Source organism: Lytechinus variegatus, chromosome 2 (genome assembly GCF_018143015.1).
Source record: "Lytechinus variegatus isolate NC3 chromosome 2, Lvar_3.0, whole genome shotgun sequence".
In the NCBI taxonomy this organism is placed as follows: Eukaryota; Metazoa; Echinodermata; class Echinoidea; order Temnopleuroida; family Toxopneustidae; genus Lytechinus; species Lytechinus variegatus.
In genome coordinates, this window is record NC_054741.1 from 35684420 (window position 1) to 35699946 (window position 15527).

General features: G+C 36.5%; 1 protein-coding gene across 1 annotated transcript in view; it reads left to right on the forward strand.

Moving 5' to 3' along the window:
- The first annotated feature begins 2966 nt into the window (after window positions 1-2966).
- Window positions 2967-15527, forward strand: part of LOC121407965 — a 44649-nt gene continuing 32088 nt past the window's right edge. The window contains exons 1-2 of the mRNA XM_041599243.1: window positions 2967-3426; window positions 10455-10688. Of these exons, the coding sequence (XP_041455177.1) occupies window positions 3229-3426; window positions 10455-10688 (432 nt within the window). The 5' untranslated portion in view covers window positions 2967-3228. The remainder of the gene's footprint in view (window positions 3427-10454; window positions 10689-15527) is intronic.

Consider the following 15527-nt stretch of genomic DNA (forward strand, 5'->3'; position numbering starts at 1 on the left):
CCATATAGTTTAAGATGATCAGATCATTAGTATCGTAACTCTTTGTAAGATGGGGCCGAGCTCTAGAAAAGCTGTATGTAGTTACTAGTATTGTAAATTATTTTGATTGACCAAAGCCAATTCCAACTTATGACTTAGTCTCAAATCAGTTAAGTCCAAGTGACTCAGACTCTGTTGAAGACATGAATAGTGGACTATGTTATATGTTTTTTATGAGACGATGTATAATAAATGAGTACAAATTGCTATTTTTTAAATTTTTCAAAATTAAATTCCTACATATTATATAATGCTTGATTGTATTCGTCAGATTGTTGGACTTGTGTGTTCATTCCTATACCACAAACCCTGGAATTATTCATTCTTTGGAACTCCTCCCCTCCTCCACTGTTGGTGGGGGGTGGGGACGTGAAAGAGAGGATATCGCGCATGCAGGAGTAAAGTGAAGAAAGGGGAGAGAAATTACATTAATATTAACACCCAGGGGCGGTGGAACGGGGGGGGGGGGGGAGCATGGGAGCCAAGTGTCCCCCATTCTTCGTAGGGAAAATGCCTTTTTTGCAAAATGGAAAATGCTTTTTTTTTCAAAATGAAATGTGGCTTTTTTCAAATTTTCAAAATGAAAAATCATTTTTGAAGTAAAACCTAATACATTTAAGGTCTGAATATCACGCATTTTTCGCTTGTGTTTTGCGCTCTCACCAAATTATTGTTTATTAAGGTATTCATTCTGTTTGTGGATAAATGAAATGCCTTGAATTTCCAGTTTTCTGGTTAGAATATCACAATTTTTTTGGCTTTGTCACCCAAACAAAAATACGTTCCGCCGCCCCTGTAAACACCATTGGATAAACTAAATTAAATTAAGAATGTTACCATGCATTTTTACCCCTAAAATGGCTCGGAGAAACTCTTGTTTTGGTTTAGAAATAATATATGGCTCTTTGTAAGGAACGGTATTTGTGGCATTTTGAACAACGATATTAAAGATCACATTATTTTAAATGGCAAGAGGAAAAGGCATATAAGGTAAAAATCATGAAATTTCCATCTTTTGCCTTTCTGCAGTTACGAGAGCCCAACCAGTATAGAAGAAATATTTGTGTTTTTTAAAATAAAATCATGTACTAAAATTCCCCTCGTAATTTTCTTTTAAAAGTGACGAGTTTGGATTTTTCTAAATAAAAAAAAAACGCGCCAAACCTAATCTAGCAATTTCTAGGGGTTGTAATTCGCATCCTAGGATAAAAGATCATTGATAGACCCCCCCAAAAAAAGAATGTTTTCATTAAAAAATAAAATAATGAACTAACTCATCACTTGCTCTGAAAGTATCTCTGAGGATTTTCCCCACAAACTATTCAAACTACATGTATGTAAACAACTGATTGGGGTTGTAATCGACTTTTTGGATGATGAATCATTGATTGACGAAGTATAAATAGGAACGATCATTTTTCATTTCTTTTATATAGAATTAAGAGCTAATCCCTTGTCATTTTCTGTACAAAGTGACTATTTTGGAATGTTTCTATTTAGTGCTCGAACCCCATGTGTTCATCTAAATAGTTGAGGTTATGGGGTGGTGGTTGCGTGCACATGCAGAATTTAAGTTTTTTTTCTGTTTTTGTATTATTCATATAGTTATGATACTCATTTTCAAGTTTAGTATCGTTTGAAACTATTTAAAATGATGGAAGAAAGCCATTGAAATTGTGTTTTTGCAGTGTCTTGAAATGAGGCAGTTTTTGCACCGCACTGCACGACAGATTCAAGAACATAGTAAACGTCTTGAGAATGCCCATAAAATGACAAAGACCAGCTGGGAGGTCGGTTCCATGACATTTGCTCGGCGACAATTGTTCCGCTCTTAATTCCACACACTAATCGAATGACCAACTTCAACCCTGGGTTTAACACTAAACCCTACCCTAAATCTAACATGAAACCCTATTGCAATCATCACACTACATCCACTGGAGGATTCAAGGGGGGGGGGGCACAGCCGGCCCGTGCCCCCCCCCTTTGAGAGGCACAATTAAAATGTGGAATGTAAAAATGCCGTCAAAACAGAAGTATGCCCCTCCCTTTTTCGTGGACGAAATACCCTTATTATCATTTTTTTGCTTGTCAAAATTTTCCTCAGGAAAATGTGCCCCCCTTTTTTTCAAAAATCCTGGATCCGCCCCTGCCTACATCTTGGACGAAATTAAGCCCGGAGCAATATTCGCTGGAGCATACGTCGTGTCGCCGGGAGGGTCTTTGTCGAAAACCGCTAAACAGCCGGAGCTGCACTATGTCGTTTGTCCAGAGTCAGGGACGAAACTACTGTTTTGATTCATCAAATTTCGACAAGGACTCCTGGTTGCTCATTGTCACGAATGGCGTTTGGCAATACATTTTCTGTGTTCTTAATTCTGACGTGTATGATAAAGCAAAAACTCCGGAATGTCCCGGTTAGAGCCCGCGACCTACGAGACCGAGATGCGAGGCAGAGAGAGAGTGTGTTTGCGTCCCTGACGAGCAGATCTCTATAAAAGGACAATTCAACCCTAACAAAAAGTTGATTTTGATAAAAACGATTTCATCTTTTATTGCAGTTGGTATTTCTTCCCTCCTTAAAAAACGGTAATTTCCCTTAGAGAATAATTTCGTCTTCCTATGTTATGAATTTCTTGACCTTCCAAGATGCACAACACTGAATATTCAATTATCAAAAGTGGCACACTGTTTTTTTTCTTCTGATTTCACAGTCATGTACATTCAGCCAAGAATTGTTTACTTACAATATTAAATAACTTGCGATATGAATATGAATAATAGATGGAATGCCAGTGAAGTTGAATCAACCGTATAGCGGTTCGACGAGTTTTTGTGTTTGACTCCCGGAATCGCCCTAATAGGGTTGCCTCCTTCGTGAATGTGTATTATCCTGCTTATTCAATAATTCACGGTAAATGATTTTGTCTCCATAAGCAGATAAGTCATATACACAAAGCGAGTCCAGCCATAAATTGATATCAATGAAAACAGCAAATCGGCATCAAAAGTATTGCTTAGTTTCTGATTAAATCGCGATTCACCTCCGATGAAGTTCGTCATTTAAGAGTTGAAGATTGGGGTGCGCCAAAGTTCTTTTATTTAGCCGACTTCATTATTTTGACTGTTGCTTTTCCTATAGCTCGGTAATAAGTATCGGGCGGGCAGAAGGCTCCTCTTCGTTCCAACATGAAGTTAATTTTGATTTATCTTACTTTTATCATGGCCCTTGTTCAAGGGGACATCGATGTCGGGGCAGGTGTTCATCGGCATCGAGCGAAGAGGACAGAGACGGCCTTCTCCCAAGAGGAGATTGAGGGAATCGTTAATCTGCATAACGAGTATAGGGGTATGGTGATACCCGAGGCGTCTAACATGAAGCATATGGTGAGTTAATTGGTTCAATCACTAATCCACACACATTTTTTTTTTTTTTAAACAAGTGCACACCTAGTTACCAATAATGCATATAGCATTTCCATTTATTTGAAAGCAGGATAAAAGAGCATTGAAGATTAAACGCCTTGCTCACGGGCATGTGCCGCGGCCGGGGATCGAACTCCGGACTCTCTTTTTTCTCTCCACACACTTTTTTTTCGTACACACACACACACACCTCCCTTACACAATCACACACACCCTCACACACATACACACACAAACACACAAAATACATACATATATATATATATATATATATATATATATATATATATATATATATATATATATATATATATATGTAAGAACACTTTTCAATGCAGGGTTGAATAAGACCAAATTCAAAATATTATAAACATGATAAAAGGGCGATTCCATGCTAGAAAAATCAGCTATTTTCGCAACATTTTTCAACCTATTGTCCAAACAAACAAAGGACTTGTTTTGTGGTAATAATTGAGTACTACTGGGTAGACACTATATAAAAAGTTTACAACCAACAAAAATATGCTGTCCATGGGTGAATTAGAGGTGAAAATGTTGCGTGTCGTACGGGACATTTCTGAGTCCCGTACGACACACAATATTTCGCCCTTAATTCAGCTATATCAAATATTTTTTGTTGGTAATCAGTTATTATTGACCAAAAATAATTTCTCGTTGCTCAAGCAATCAGCTAAGAGACTAGAAATTGTTAACAAAATGTCTCTTACGACACGTATGGAATCTTCCAAAAGAAAGACGTATGACTTTAATCAATGAATGACAAATCAACAAACCTGATTATAGGCCCAATGGACTCAATACGGTGGAAAAAGTATTTTGTTGCACATTACTAAACTTAAACCACTTCGGTTCCGGTTAATGGGAGGAACAACAATTTGGGAATGGACCTGGAAAACTCCTCTTCACTCATATCAGGATCATAGCTTTGCAGCATTATTATCATTGCTAACATTATTTTTTTATTATCAATTTACTCTCACTTTCATTAATATTTCTATTTTCGTTATCATCATCATCATCATCATCTTTTTCTTATAAAGTAATCTCAAATAGGCCCTATCATTGCAAAATTTCGTACAATCGATACAATCAACAGATCAACGATAATGAAGCTGTTATTTTGACAGTTTTAGAAAGTGCGTCTCAATAATCTTACCTTTCGCTTAGGGGAAGGCGGGGTAAGTTGAGCATAGGGGCAAGTTCAGCCAGCACCCCCGGGCAAATATAATGAATGAGTCAGACATTGTGGTGGTGTCATGTATTGATGACCCATTGCATAACCCTTAGCCCCATCACATTGTTTTCAACTTTGATTTAAAAAAAGCACCTTTTAGAGGGAAAAATACAAATTTCATCCAAAAAAGTAAAAAATGGTCTGAAATAGATCAGTGCTTTTTACTTTAAATGTAATAAATAATAAGAACAATATTGTTACTCCAGGTATGGATTCTCATTCTTGTCATAGTCTTTTTATATGATGGATCAAAAGAAATGTGTGGATGTGAAGATATCGCATTAAGTTCGGACTGGGGTAGTATAAGCCAGCCAACATGGGGCAAATTGAGCCATGGTAATTCTTATTGTAATGTACAATAAAATAACAAACAAACCTTAAAAGCCATTGATATGCAGGCAGAAAGGTGAAACAGTTCTTTTACTTTTAGAGGATGCTAGTATTTACAGAGAATTAGCAAGTGAAAAGACTTTAAATAAAACTTTTGACATGCTGGTTCTTCCCTCATACATTCTGTATATAGTTTTTGTGGCTCAACTTACCCGAGAAGGTGGCACAACTTACCCCACAGCATAGGGGGCGGAAGCGGGGGGGACGGGGGGACGTGTCCCCCCCTAAATTTTAGATGGGGGGGACGGTCCCCCCCTAAAAAAAATTTTGATAACCTTTTTTTTTTTTTTTTTTTTTGCTTGTCAATTTTTTTTCCTGCGTCCCCCCCTAAATTCACGTGGCCCCCCCTGAAACGTGTGTTGTCCCCCCTATTTTAAAATTCTAAATTTAGGTTGATGACCTTTTTTTTTTTTTTTTTTTTTTTGCTTGTTAAAAATTTTTGGGGCGCTTGTCCTATTTTTTACATGTGTCCATTCCAAAATTTCAGGTGGACACCCCCTAAATTTATTGGCTTCCGCCGCCATTGCCCCACAGATGAGGCAAGTTGAGCCATTTGACATGTTTTTTTCAAAGGTCACAACGATTTTCAGTGTGGGGGTAGAAAGTTATATATTGGTGAAAACTATTTTCCCAAGAATCAAATATAAAGGCAAGGTACTTACATGTATTTCTATAATATTATTAGTCATATCAATTCTAACATGCAAAAAGTGTCACAACTTACCCCGCCTTCCCCTACATATTTTCACTTCTCAGGTAATAAGCCAACCCCACTGCCAACGAACCAACCAAGAAATAAACACATGTTTGTAGGTTTTATACCTGTTACAAAACTTGTAAACGTCACATAAACACAAATAAATTTAGAATAACAAATTTTACATCATATTCTTAAGCCAAACAGACTTCGATTTTCCAGACAATCCCCGCCCCCAAAAAAAACCCAACAAAAACAAAAGTAACCAAAACCGAGAGTGAAACAAGTAGTATGATTGGTATAGCATACTTTGCCTATATGGTCTACAGCAGTACGAAACAGTGAAGAGGCAATTAGGCCATTAATTTTGTTTTATACTTCGCTAGGATTGTCTAAAAGTTGGAAAATTCCTCATGAAATCATCCGGTTCACGCAGATTTGTTTCCTAATGCCAGTTTTAGATGTTTTCGTATATCTCTGCATGCGAATAAAAATACAAAAGACTTCATTCGGCTCTCTTACCCTAATCCGGAAAATATGAAGCTTATTTTTATTATTTTTTGGGGTTACCATTCAGGTTCACATTACCGAAACACACAAACCCATTCACTGGGAAAACTAATTATTGAATGCAGGCATTTACGGTCAAGTAAATTCAATTAAAAATGCATTTTTTGGAGACACACTAATAAAAAAGTTATTTTTAAAAGTACTGCTAAATATCAAAATAACAAAAATAACCCCTTGTCCCATATGCAAATAAAAAATGCCATGTGGTATGTTGTTTTGCATTTAAGAAGTGAGGACAAAAATGCATTGTTAGTAAAACGTTAGATCCTTATTATTTATCTATTAATTAAAATATCTTTATGCAGGATAACAGGCTCAGATTGACTGAGGGGTTAGTATTAATGACTTCTATAATGATTTCTATCTAATTGGGGGTTGTTTGCATGCAAAAAAAAATGATGTGCCTCAAAATTCAGTAATCCTTGATTCGTCCTTGGTTGAGAATTAAAGTTCTACCCATTTGTAAAGTGTGGATTCCTCAAATTTTAATAATGAACACAAATAATTATCAAATGCAAATAGGGTAACTCGAGAAGTACATGACAGAAGTAAAAAAAAATCCTAATTTCGCAGAGTATTTGAAAAAAAGGCACCCTACGGCTATATGCAAGTAAGTGGACGATCAAAATATCGATATTTTTCTTCAATTCATCGATCAAACTCTAGTGCACAGTCTTTATCTTAAGTGACTCATATATATCGATTTTTGATAATCATTATTGATTGTTTTCATCGCTACTTTCAATAATCTCTATTAGATCAGTCTCCGTGATTCAGTTTCTGTCTTGGTCAATCTTTATTTTTCAGTTTTCGTATTTTTCTTTTCGCCATCATTGTCTTCATGCAGGAAATTTGAATACACTAACCTCAACCCTTGACGCGCGTGATGTACAGCAATATGAGGAAGCCACAATGTGTGTGTGTGTGTGGGGGGGGGTGGGAGCGTGCGTGTGTGTGTTTGGGGTCTAGATGTATCTTTAAGAAATAAGCTGTAATACAAAAAGTTCAAATTTACGTTCATTAGAGTTTGCGTTTAAAATAATTTTTATACCGTGCAAAACAAATCTGTTATCTGATGCCATTTGAAATCAAAGATGGTGTCGGCTCCAGTTTGTTGTAATCGTGAACTTTCTAGAATAAGCTTGTACAAGCTTTTACAAGCTTTGATTTTTAGTGGATCCCCCTCATTTCCATTTATGCTCTATATTATACTGTTTTACGAAGTAAGAATGTCATTCAGTAAAATTGTATTTGATTTGTATTACTTTATATTACTTTGTATTATGTTTTGAATGGAAATGAAATAAAGAATTGAATTAAATTGGCTACTCAGCCAATCAAAATGAGGGAAAGATGTCAGATCTGACAACTTGGACGAAAATGCTGATGAAACTTTCCCCAGGGTTTCAGTAGCAAATAAGTTTGCCGTTGATAACAAGCTTAAAGAAACAGGACTCTGGTGCCTTCTATCTAAGGAACAAAACAATTGCAAATTTTGTATGATGTAGTCTGATGTTTACAAAGTGGAAATTAAAATTGTCAAACTCAGGGTGATCTACATTGGAATATGTATCATCTGATAACATTTCATGGAAGAAGGCACATCGCATCACATGTATAAATGAAGCGAGGAACGGAAGGCCACTCGAGCGCCAGTCGTTCTCTTTGTTCTCTTTGCAAATTCTTTTGTCAAAATGGACGCCAAACAAAAGCAAATATTCGTTCCCATCTTCCACTTGACCAACCCCCCTCCAAACAGTACAAGAGGCGTCAGGTCAAGTTGAAGCGCTTGCTAAGGTCATCTTAACTAAATAATGTTTAAAAATTGAAATAAAAGACATGTTCAAAACTTTTTTTGAACAAGTGCACACAAAATGTAGAATTAAAGAGCACTGTTGGTTCCCAATTAATGCCTTGCTCACATGCCCAAGTGCCGTGACCTAGGATCAAACCATGGACTTTCAATTGACCATAGCATATCCTACCAAAGCAAAAGCAAAAAAACAACAACAACAACAACAACAACGGCAATACAACAACAAAAAGAAAACACTATAGAACACCCCCAAAAAGGGTAAATGCTGAATATTACGCAAAACAAAGCTCTATTAATTTGTTTAACAAATTTTCGGCATTACTCCTATTTGTTTAAGATCAGTATGCTCGATCTGTAATGAAAATCATAAGATCAGTATGCTCGATCTGTATGAAAATCATAAATTCCAATTTTTTCTGACTTATGATTTATGATTTTCATACAGATCGAGCATACTGATCTTATGATTTTCATTACAGATCGAGCATACTGATCTTAAACAAATAGGAGTAATGCCGAAAATTTGTTAAACAAATTATAATCTCCTCCTATAAAAGCCTCTTAATTTACTATATATTGTCCACGGCGGACGGCATTTGAATAGTAATGAGTCAGAAAGAAGAGGATCGAGGGTATTTGAATTCCAGTTCATCGTGGCTTAACCGTGAACCAGAATAGCCTGGTGGTTGAGTCGCTGCCCGGAAAGCAGTAGATGGCAGGTTCGAATCCCACTGGTTCCAATTTTTTCTGACTTATAATTTATGATTTTCATACAGATCGAGCATACTGATCTTATGATTTTCATTACAGATCGAGCATACTGATCTTAAACAAATAGGAGTAATGCCGAAAATTTGTTAAACAAATTATAATCTCCTCCTATAAAAGCCTCTTAATTTACTATATATTGTCCACGGCGGACGGCATTTGAATAGTAATGAGTCAGAAAGAAGAGGATCGAGGGTATTTGAATTCCAGTTCATCGTGGCTTAACCGTGAACCAGAATAGCCTGGTGGTTGAGTCGCTGCCCGGAAAGCAGTAGATGGCAGGTTCGAATCCCACTGGTTCCAATTTTTTCTGACTTATAATTTATGATTTTCATACAGATCGAGCATACTGATCTTATGATTTTCATTACAGATCGAGCATACTGATCTTAAACAAATAGGATTAATGCCGAAAATTTGTTAAACAAATTATAATCTCCTCCTATAAAAGCCTCTTAATTTACTAAAGCTCTATTAATACGATAAACGATATGCTCATATTTGAATCTTGTATTTTCCAATAAATATACAGACAGTTCTGCTGCTGTTTTCTCTGCAAAATTGTAAGAATTGTATAAATTGATAGGAACACCCCTCGTCACAATCACAAAAGATAGAAATATGAATTGAAAAGACTCTGAGTGATTTATAGATGGTGTCATTTCATAGAAATGAAAGTAAATTGGAGGGGGAATCACCAGGATAACTAATTCATAATCATAATTAAGGCACTGTCTATGATCATTGAAGATTTCATAAAGCTGTTCGCAGGGTCCACGGAACCGGGGGGGGGGGGGGGGGGGATTCAGTCCCCCTATTCCCCCCAATACATGTACAAAAACGAAAAATTACCATCTGATTTTTTCTTGCATGGTCTGCCCCCCTATCATGCATATCAAACCGTTCATCGGCACCTGGTTTTGATGTTACGAGCGACATACGAACAACTTGTGTTCCTTTCTTAGGAAGTCCATCTACTCCAATGGAAATCTGGTATGTAATATTCATCACAAGAAAGGATCGCCATTCGTTCGTAACCTACAAACAGCTTTATAAAACACCCGCCTGTAGAATGATTAAATATTAATTTCTGAATGTTGAAGCCTTTTCTTGTTCATCACTTGCCTTCTACTATGTTCAAATTCTTATTTTTTTATATATGGCTTGAATATACATGTATCATGTGTATCCTTCCATTTTTCTCTTTCTTCCTCAACTTTCTCATCTCTTTTACAGGTTGGAATTTCGTTATTTATATCAAATGCTTTCAAACATTACTAAAGCCGGGATAATAGTATGAAGAGCTTAGAAACATTAAATATAGTTCTATAAATGTATAAATGTTACATACTATCATCACCATTATTATTATGATAACGATGACGGAGATATTAATTATCATTATCATTATTGTTATTATCATTATCTTTATCATTAATGTAAACTTTTTTTTACAACCATAGCGTTAAACTTCATAATCTTCTATAATGCAGAGGTGGGACGATAACCTGGCAATGATGGCTCAGATCTGGTCGGATGGTTGTGTTTTTGCGCACGGTAATCCTGACATCATGACGGACTTCCAATACGTAGGCCAGAACCTGTGGGCGGGGACAATCTTCGATAACGGCCTCGGAGCCACGACCAATTGGTACAACGAGACCGTCTATTATGACTACAACACAGGAACCTGTGCACCGGGGAAAGTATGCGGGCATTACACCCAGGTAAGTGAAGATGACCGATATTCGAACACTGGACCTGATCATGTACTGTATGTCGGCTTCGAAATTAGTAGCCTAGTTTAGCTGGTGTAATACTAGTACTGTAATGAAAGTGCTGCTTATCACCTGATAATAACGTGTTTTTGCGAACTCTCTCCTGAATTTCAGCCAACGTAAAGCTTCAGCGTGCTCAGAACACATCTGTTAGATGCTACCTTCAATCCAGGATTATACACAAGCGCTGCCAGTAGCCCAACACTTAAAACAACAATAATTATTTTCATAAAGGTTGTGGCTCTGCGTCTCATTTACCATTTTTTGGATAATGAATATTATTGTTTGAACCTTTTCAATCTGCATATAAGAAATGTCATGGGATAGAAACTGCTTTGGTTCGTGTATCAAATGGCGGCTGTTGATGACAAAGAAGGCTGTTTTCCTCCTGCTTGATCTTTCGTCCACTGGCGCCCGGGGGGGGGGGGATGGGGGGATATATCCCCCCACTTTTCGAGGAGGGGGGATGGCCTGTACAAACATCCCCCCACTTTTTACGGAAGAAATGAAAAAAATCACAAGAGATAATTGTTTTGTTGGTGAAAATTCTTCCTAAAATACCGCTTAATAAATAAAACAATATCATTGGATCATAAAATGCAAATAAAGAGCCAGTTCACCATTTGCAAACGAAATACTTTTGTCCTTATTATAACATTGAAGAGAACCCCCCCCCCCCCGTTTCTTCCAATTCATCAATGTTGGGGTTTTGGGGGAGGGATTAAGATGGAATGTCAAAACATTTTGAATGTAATCTCTAATAAAACCGTTAAACCATCATGGGGTAAAAAAGATAACAATATCGGAGGGGTATTTGCCATATGGACATACAGTGGCGTAACTACCAGGGGCATGGGGGCACATGCACCCCCAGAAAAAAAAACGGGGAAAAGGAGAAATGAGGGAGAAAGGAAGAGAAACGTATTGGGAAAGAAGAAATATAATTCATTATAATGTTATATTATAATTATTTATGTTACATTACATAAGAAACATTTTATCATAACTTTATGAAACATAATTTGCCCAGGGCCTACGTCTTCATTGTTCCTGGTGCTCGCATTGTCTGTTTAACAAGATATATAATCCTGTTGTACTAAAACATCACGTTTTCAAGTCAATATAAACCAAATATATTTCTTAGCACTTGAGTTATCATATATTGACATATGCTTCTTTTACATGACTCAAAAAGTGATTGCCCCATGTTAAGGTATCCGTATATAAACATTTCCTGTCCGTGATTACGTTCGCATTAGTGGATTGGTGAGATATGTCTGCTCTTCGTGAATTCCTAAAATCAGTCCTTAAAATGTCCCTTCTTCTGATCTGAATATAAAAAATTTTCAGCTCGCGCTTCGCGCTCGCATCATTTGGTTAATGAAATACCTATATGGTCCTAGTTAATTCCTACAAAGAAACCTTAGAATGCCCCACTTCAGGTCTGAATTATCTAAATTTTCAGCTCGCGCTTCGCGCTCGCAATATTTGATTGGTGAAATGCGTATTATAATCATGATTGCAATGACTACGAAGAGTGTTTCATGTGTTCAGATGTAAATTCTAATAAAATCAGTAAGCGCTTGGCACTCGCATTAGATGACTATGGTGAGATATGCATACTCTTAATGGATTCCTAAAATATATTCCTTAAAATCTCGCTGTTTGTGGTCAAAATATAAGAAAATTTCAGCTCGCGCTTCGCGCTCGCATTGTTTAGCAAGACAGGTATCTATCATGATTACATAAATTTGATTATAATGTCCCTTTTTAGGTGTGAATATAAAAAAAATCAACTCGCGCTTCGCGCGCTCACTCAGTGATTAAAAAAATTTGCTGGTGCCCCCAGTGCCGCGACCCACGGAACGCCAGTGTGGACATATCAATGACATTTCCTTGCATATCTAAAACATGATTGCAAAAAAAATGCCAAAATATTTCAGTCATCCCCCACCCATCAACACGGATTTACGCCAGTGCTTTCGTCAGCATTTGATACTGTTGACCATGACTTGCTATTAGATCGTTTGAAATATTGTGGCATAGGAGGAGTCGTACTTGATTGGTTTTCATCTTATCTTCATGAAAGATCACAGGTTGTCATGATTGGTGAAAATATGTCATCTCCTGTTAAACTTCCTTTCGGCGTGCCCCAAGGTTCAGTCCTCGGGCCGTTGTTTTTTGCCATCTATTCTAGTCCTCTAGCCAAAATTGTGCATAAACATGACATAAACAATATGTATGCGGATGATACACAGTTGTATGTTTCGTTTGATCCAATTGACCCTGCTAGTGAATTGTCTGCCAGGCTTCGTTTACAAAATAGAATAGATGATATGCAGTCATGGATGCTAAATAATAAGTTGAAATTAAATGAAAGTAAAACAGAGTTGTTCATTATAAGTTCTAAATCATAAAGTCATTTGATTAAGGACCGCACTATACAGGTTGGGGACTCCTTAATTAAAGCCTTGTCATCACTTCGAAATTTCGGTGTCGCATTTGAGGAAAATATGTCCATGGATGCCGATGTAAAGAAAATAAGTCAATCAGTATACTATGATATTCATAATGTTAAAAGCATTAGGAAAGTCATGGCCATAAGTCTGCTGCTATGCTTATACACCCATTTGTACTATCTCAATTAGATGCTGGAAATGCTCTCTCCTCACGCAATGTCAATAAACTTCAGTATACTCAAAATACAGCTGCCAGGGTTTTAACCGGTACATCAAAATATCAACACATTTCACAAATTCTCCAAGAGTTACATTGGTGCCAATCCGGAAGCGTATAGAATTTAAAATACTCATTCTCACTTGGAAAGTGTTAAATGGTTTGGCACCAACATATCTACAAGGCCTTTTCATGCCTTATACATCAGCTCGTAGCCTAAGATCATCACACCAGCAACTTCTTAAGACTCCCAAGATATGGTGCGCGAGCTTTCTCTGCCTCAGCACCTTCTCTCTGGAATAATTTGCCGTTATATTTATGAATGATACCATCACTGGAGACCTTCAAAATAATCTAAACTGAAGTCTTATCTTTCAGTATTAGTTATTGGATTGGCACTTTGACACTCATCCAAACTTTCTTTTCTTGTGCGCCTCAGAATAGAATATTTCTAGATAGATGGCGCTATATAAATGCCTATTATTATGATCATATCTCTTCATCATGCAATATTCATGAAATAAAAACTATATTGCGTGGTATATTACCCCTGCGTATATATTCCTTATTCTGTTGCATTTTTTCACACGTTTCCTTGCGACTGCATTTTGAAAGTAAAATAATCTGCAAAATAGCTGGAATGTCATTAAAGTGTGAATTTTGTTATTAAGCCAGGTTTAGTCAATGCTATAAGAATCTTCAGCTCCGTAACTATTGAAATTGAGGTCAACTCAATGTGTAGGATCGGGGCAATTAATCCAGGAAGGTTGAATTATACAATAGGAACACGGTCTATAACCCTACTCCTACTCCCTACTCGCTTCCCCTTCCAGCATGCATGCCTCAACGGCACTAATAGTTGTTTTTTTTCATGGCTTCACCAGGATGATGATATAGCGGAGAACGAGGCAACAATTTTCGTGTATATCTTGGGTGAAGGTAAATAGGCACTTCCTACATTACCTGAATGTTCATGTACATCAAGGGCGGCAGAACCAGTGGAGGCACTTGCCCCCCCCCCAAAAAAAAAAAAATATCGGAAAAATACCCTTAAAAATGTCCTTTTGTAAAGTAACTTTTTTCTTTAATCTGCGCATTTACGTCCAAAAAGTAGATTCGCTCTTTTTGACATGTATTTCATCTTATGAATAATTTCTTTCCTTCTGAAATTAATTTTCTTATTACACATTTTTAATAAACACTAATGCCCATAAAGGCCATGTCATCGTGTCCTCACGGGGTAGCAAAATTAAACCCTTCTACAATTTGCCCCGTTACCTTTAAGACCAATAATGACATTTTTTTTCTTAGTGAGGACGCAAAATAATTGAATCGAAACCTGTGTTGATTAGGCAGATTAATCATTGTTGGTGACTTTTTTTAAAAATAATTGTTTATATTCTAAGTATTTTTACCCAAGTCGTAGAGTAAAGAGTATACTTTGTTCAATGAAGGGCAACATTATTTGCTCAAAAGGGGCATTTAGACTACCGCTAATACAGTATACTGCCCCGATGATATTGTCTATTTGCCCCTATATTGACATAGACATTACCTATTTTGACCCTCTCCCATACCACGAAAACATGCCCCGACTATTACTATTATTATCATCATTGTGTTATCATTATTATTTTTATTATCATTACTATTACGTGTATCATTGTTATATTGTTGATTCTTGATTTCGGCAATGAAAAAAAATACACCGAAGAAATCAATACAATGTCATACATCGCAATAATGATCATAACACAATATAGAAGCATGCTCCCACATTCTACAATCTCGACCTTATGAATTACTCAAGAAAATGCGACCGTAAGCATCCTATTTGTGAGCAATACTGATTTTATTTCAATTCGGGATGAAACATGCTGATGATAAGTTGAATTAACAAAGTTTATTATCACAACGATTTTAGATATTTGAGAAATAAATATTCGTCATGACATCCCAGGTTATGGAATATTTTTAAGATCGGAAATAAATCTCAAAATATTAGATTGATAAATTTCAATCAATAAGTTTGATATGTAATTGTTTGATATTAAAAAGTAGAGATATGATTACTTTATCACTACAATGTTATCGTAAGGGGTGAATTTTCTA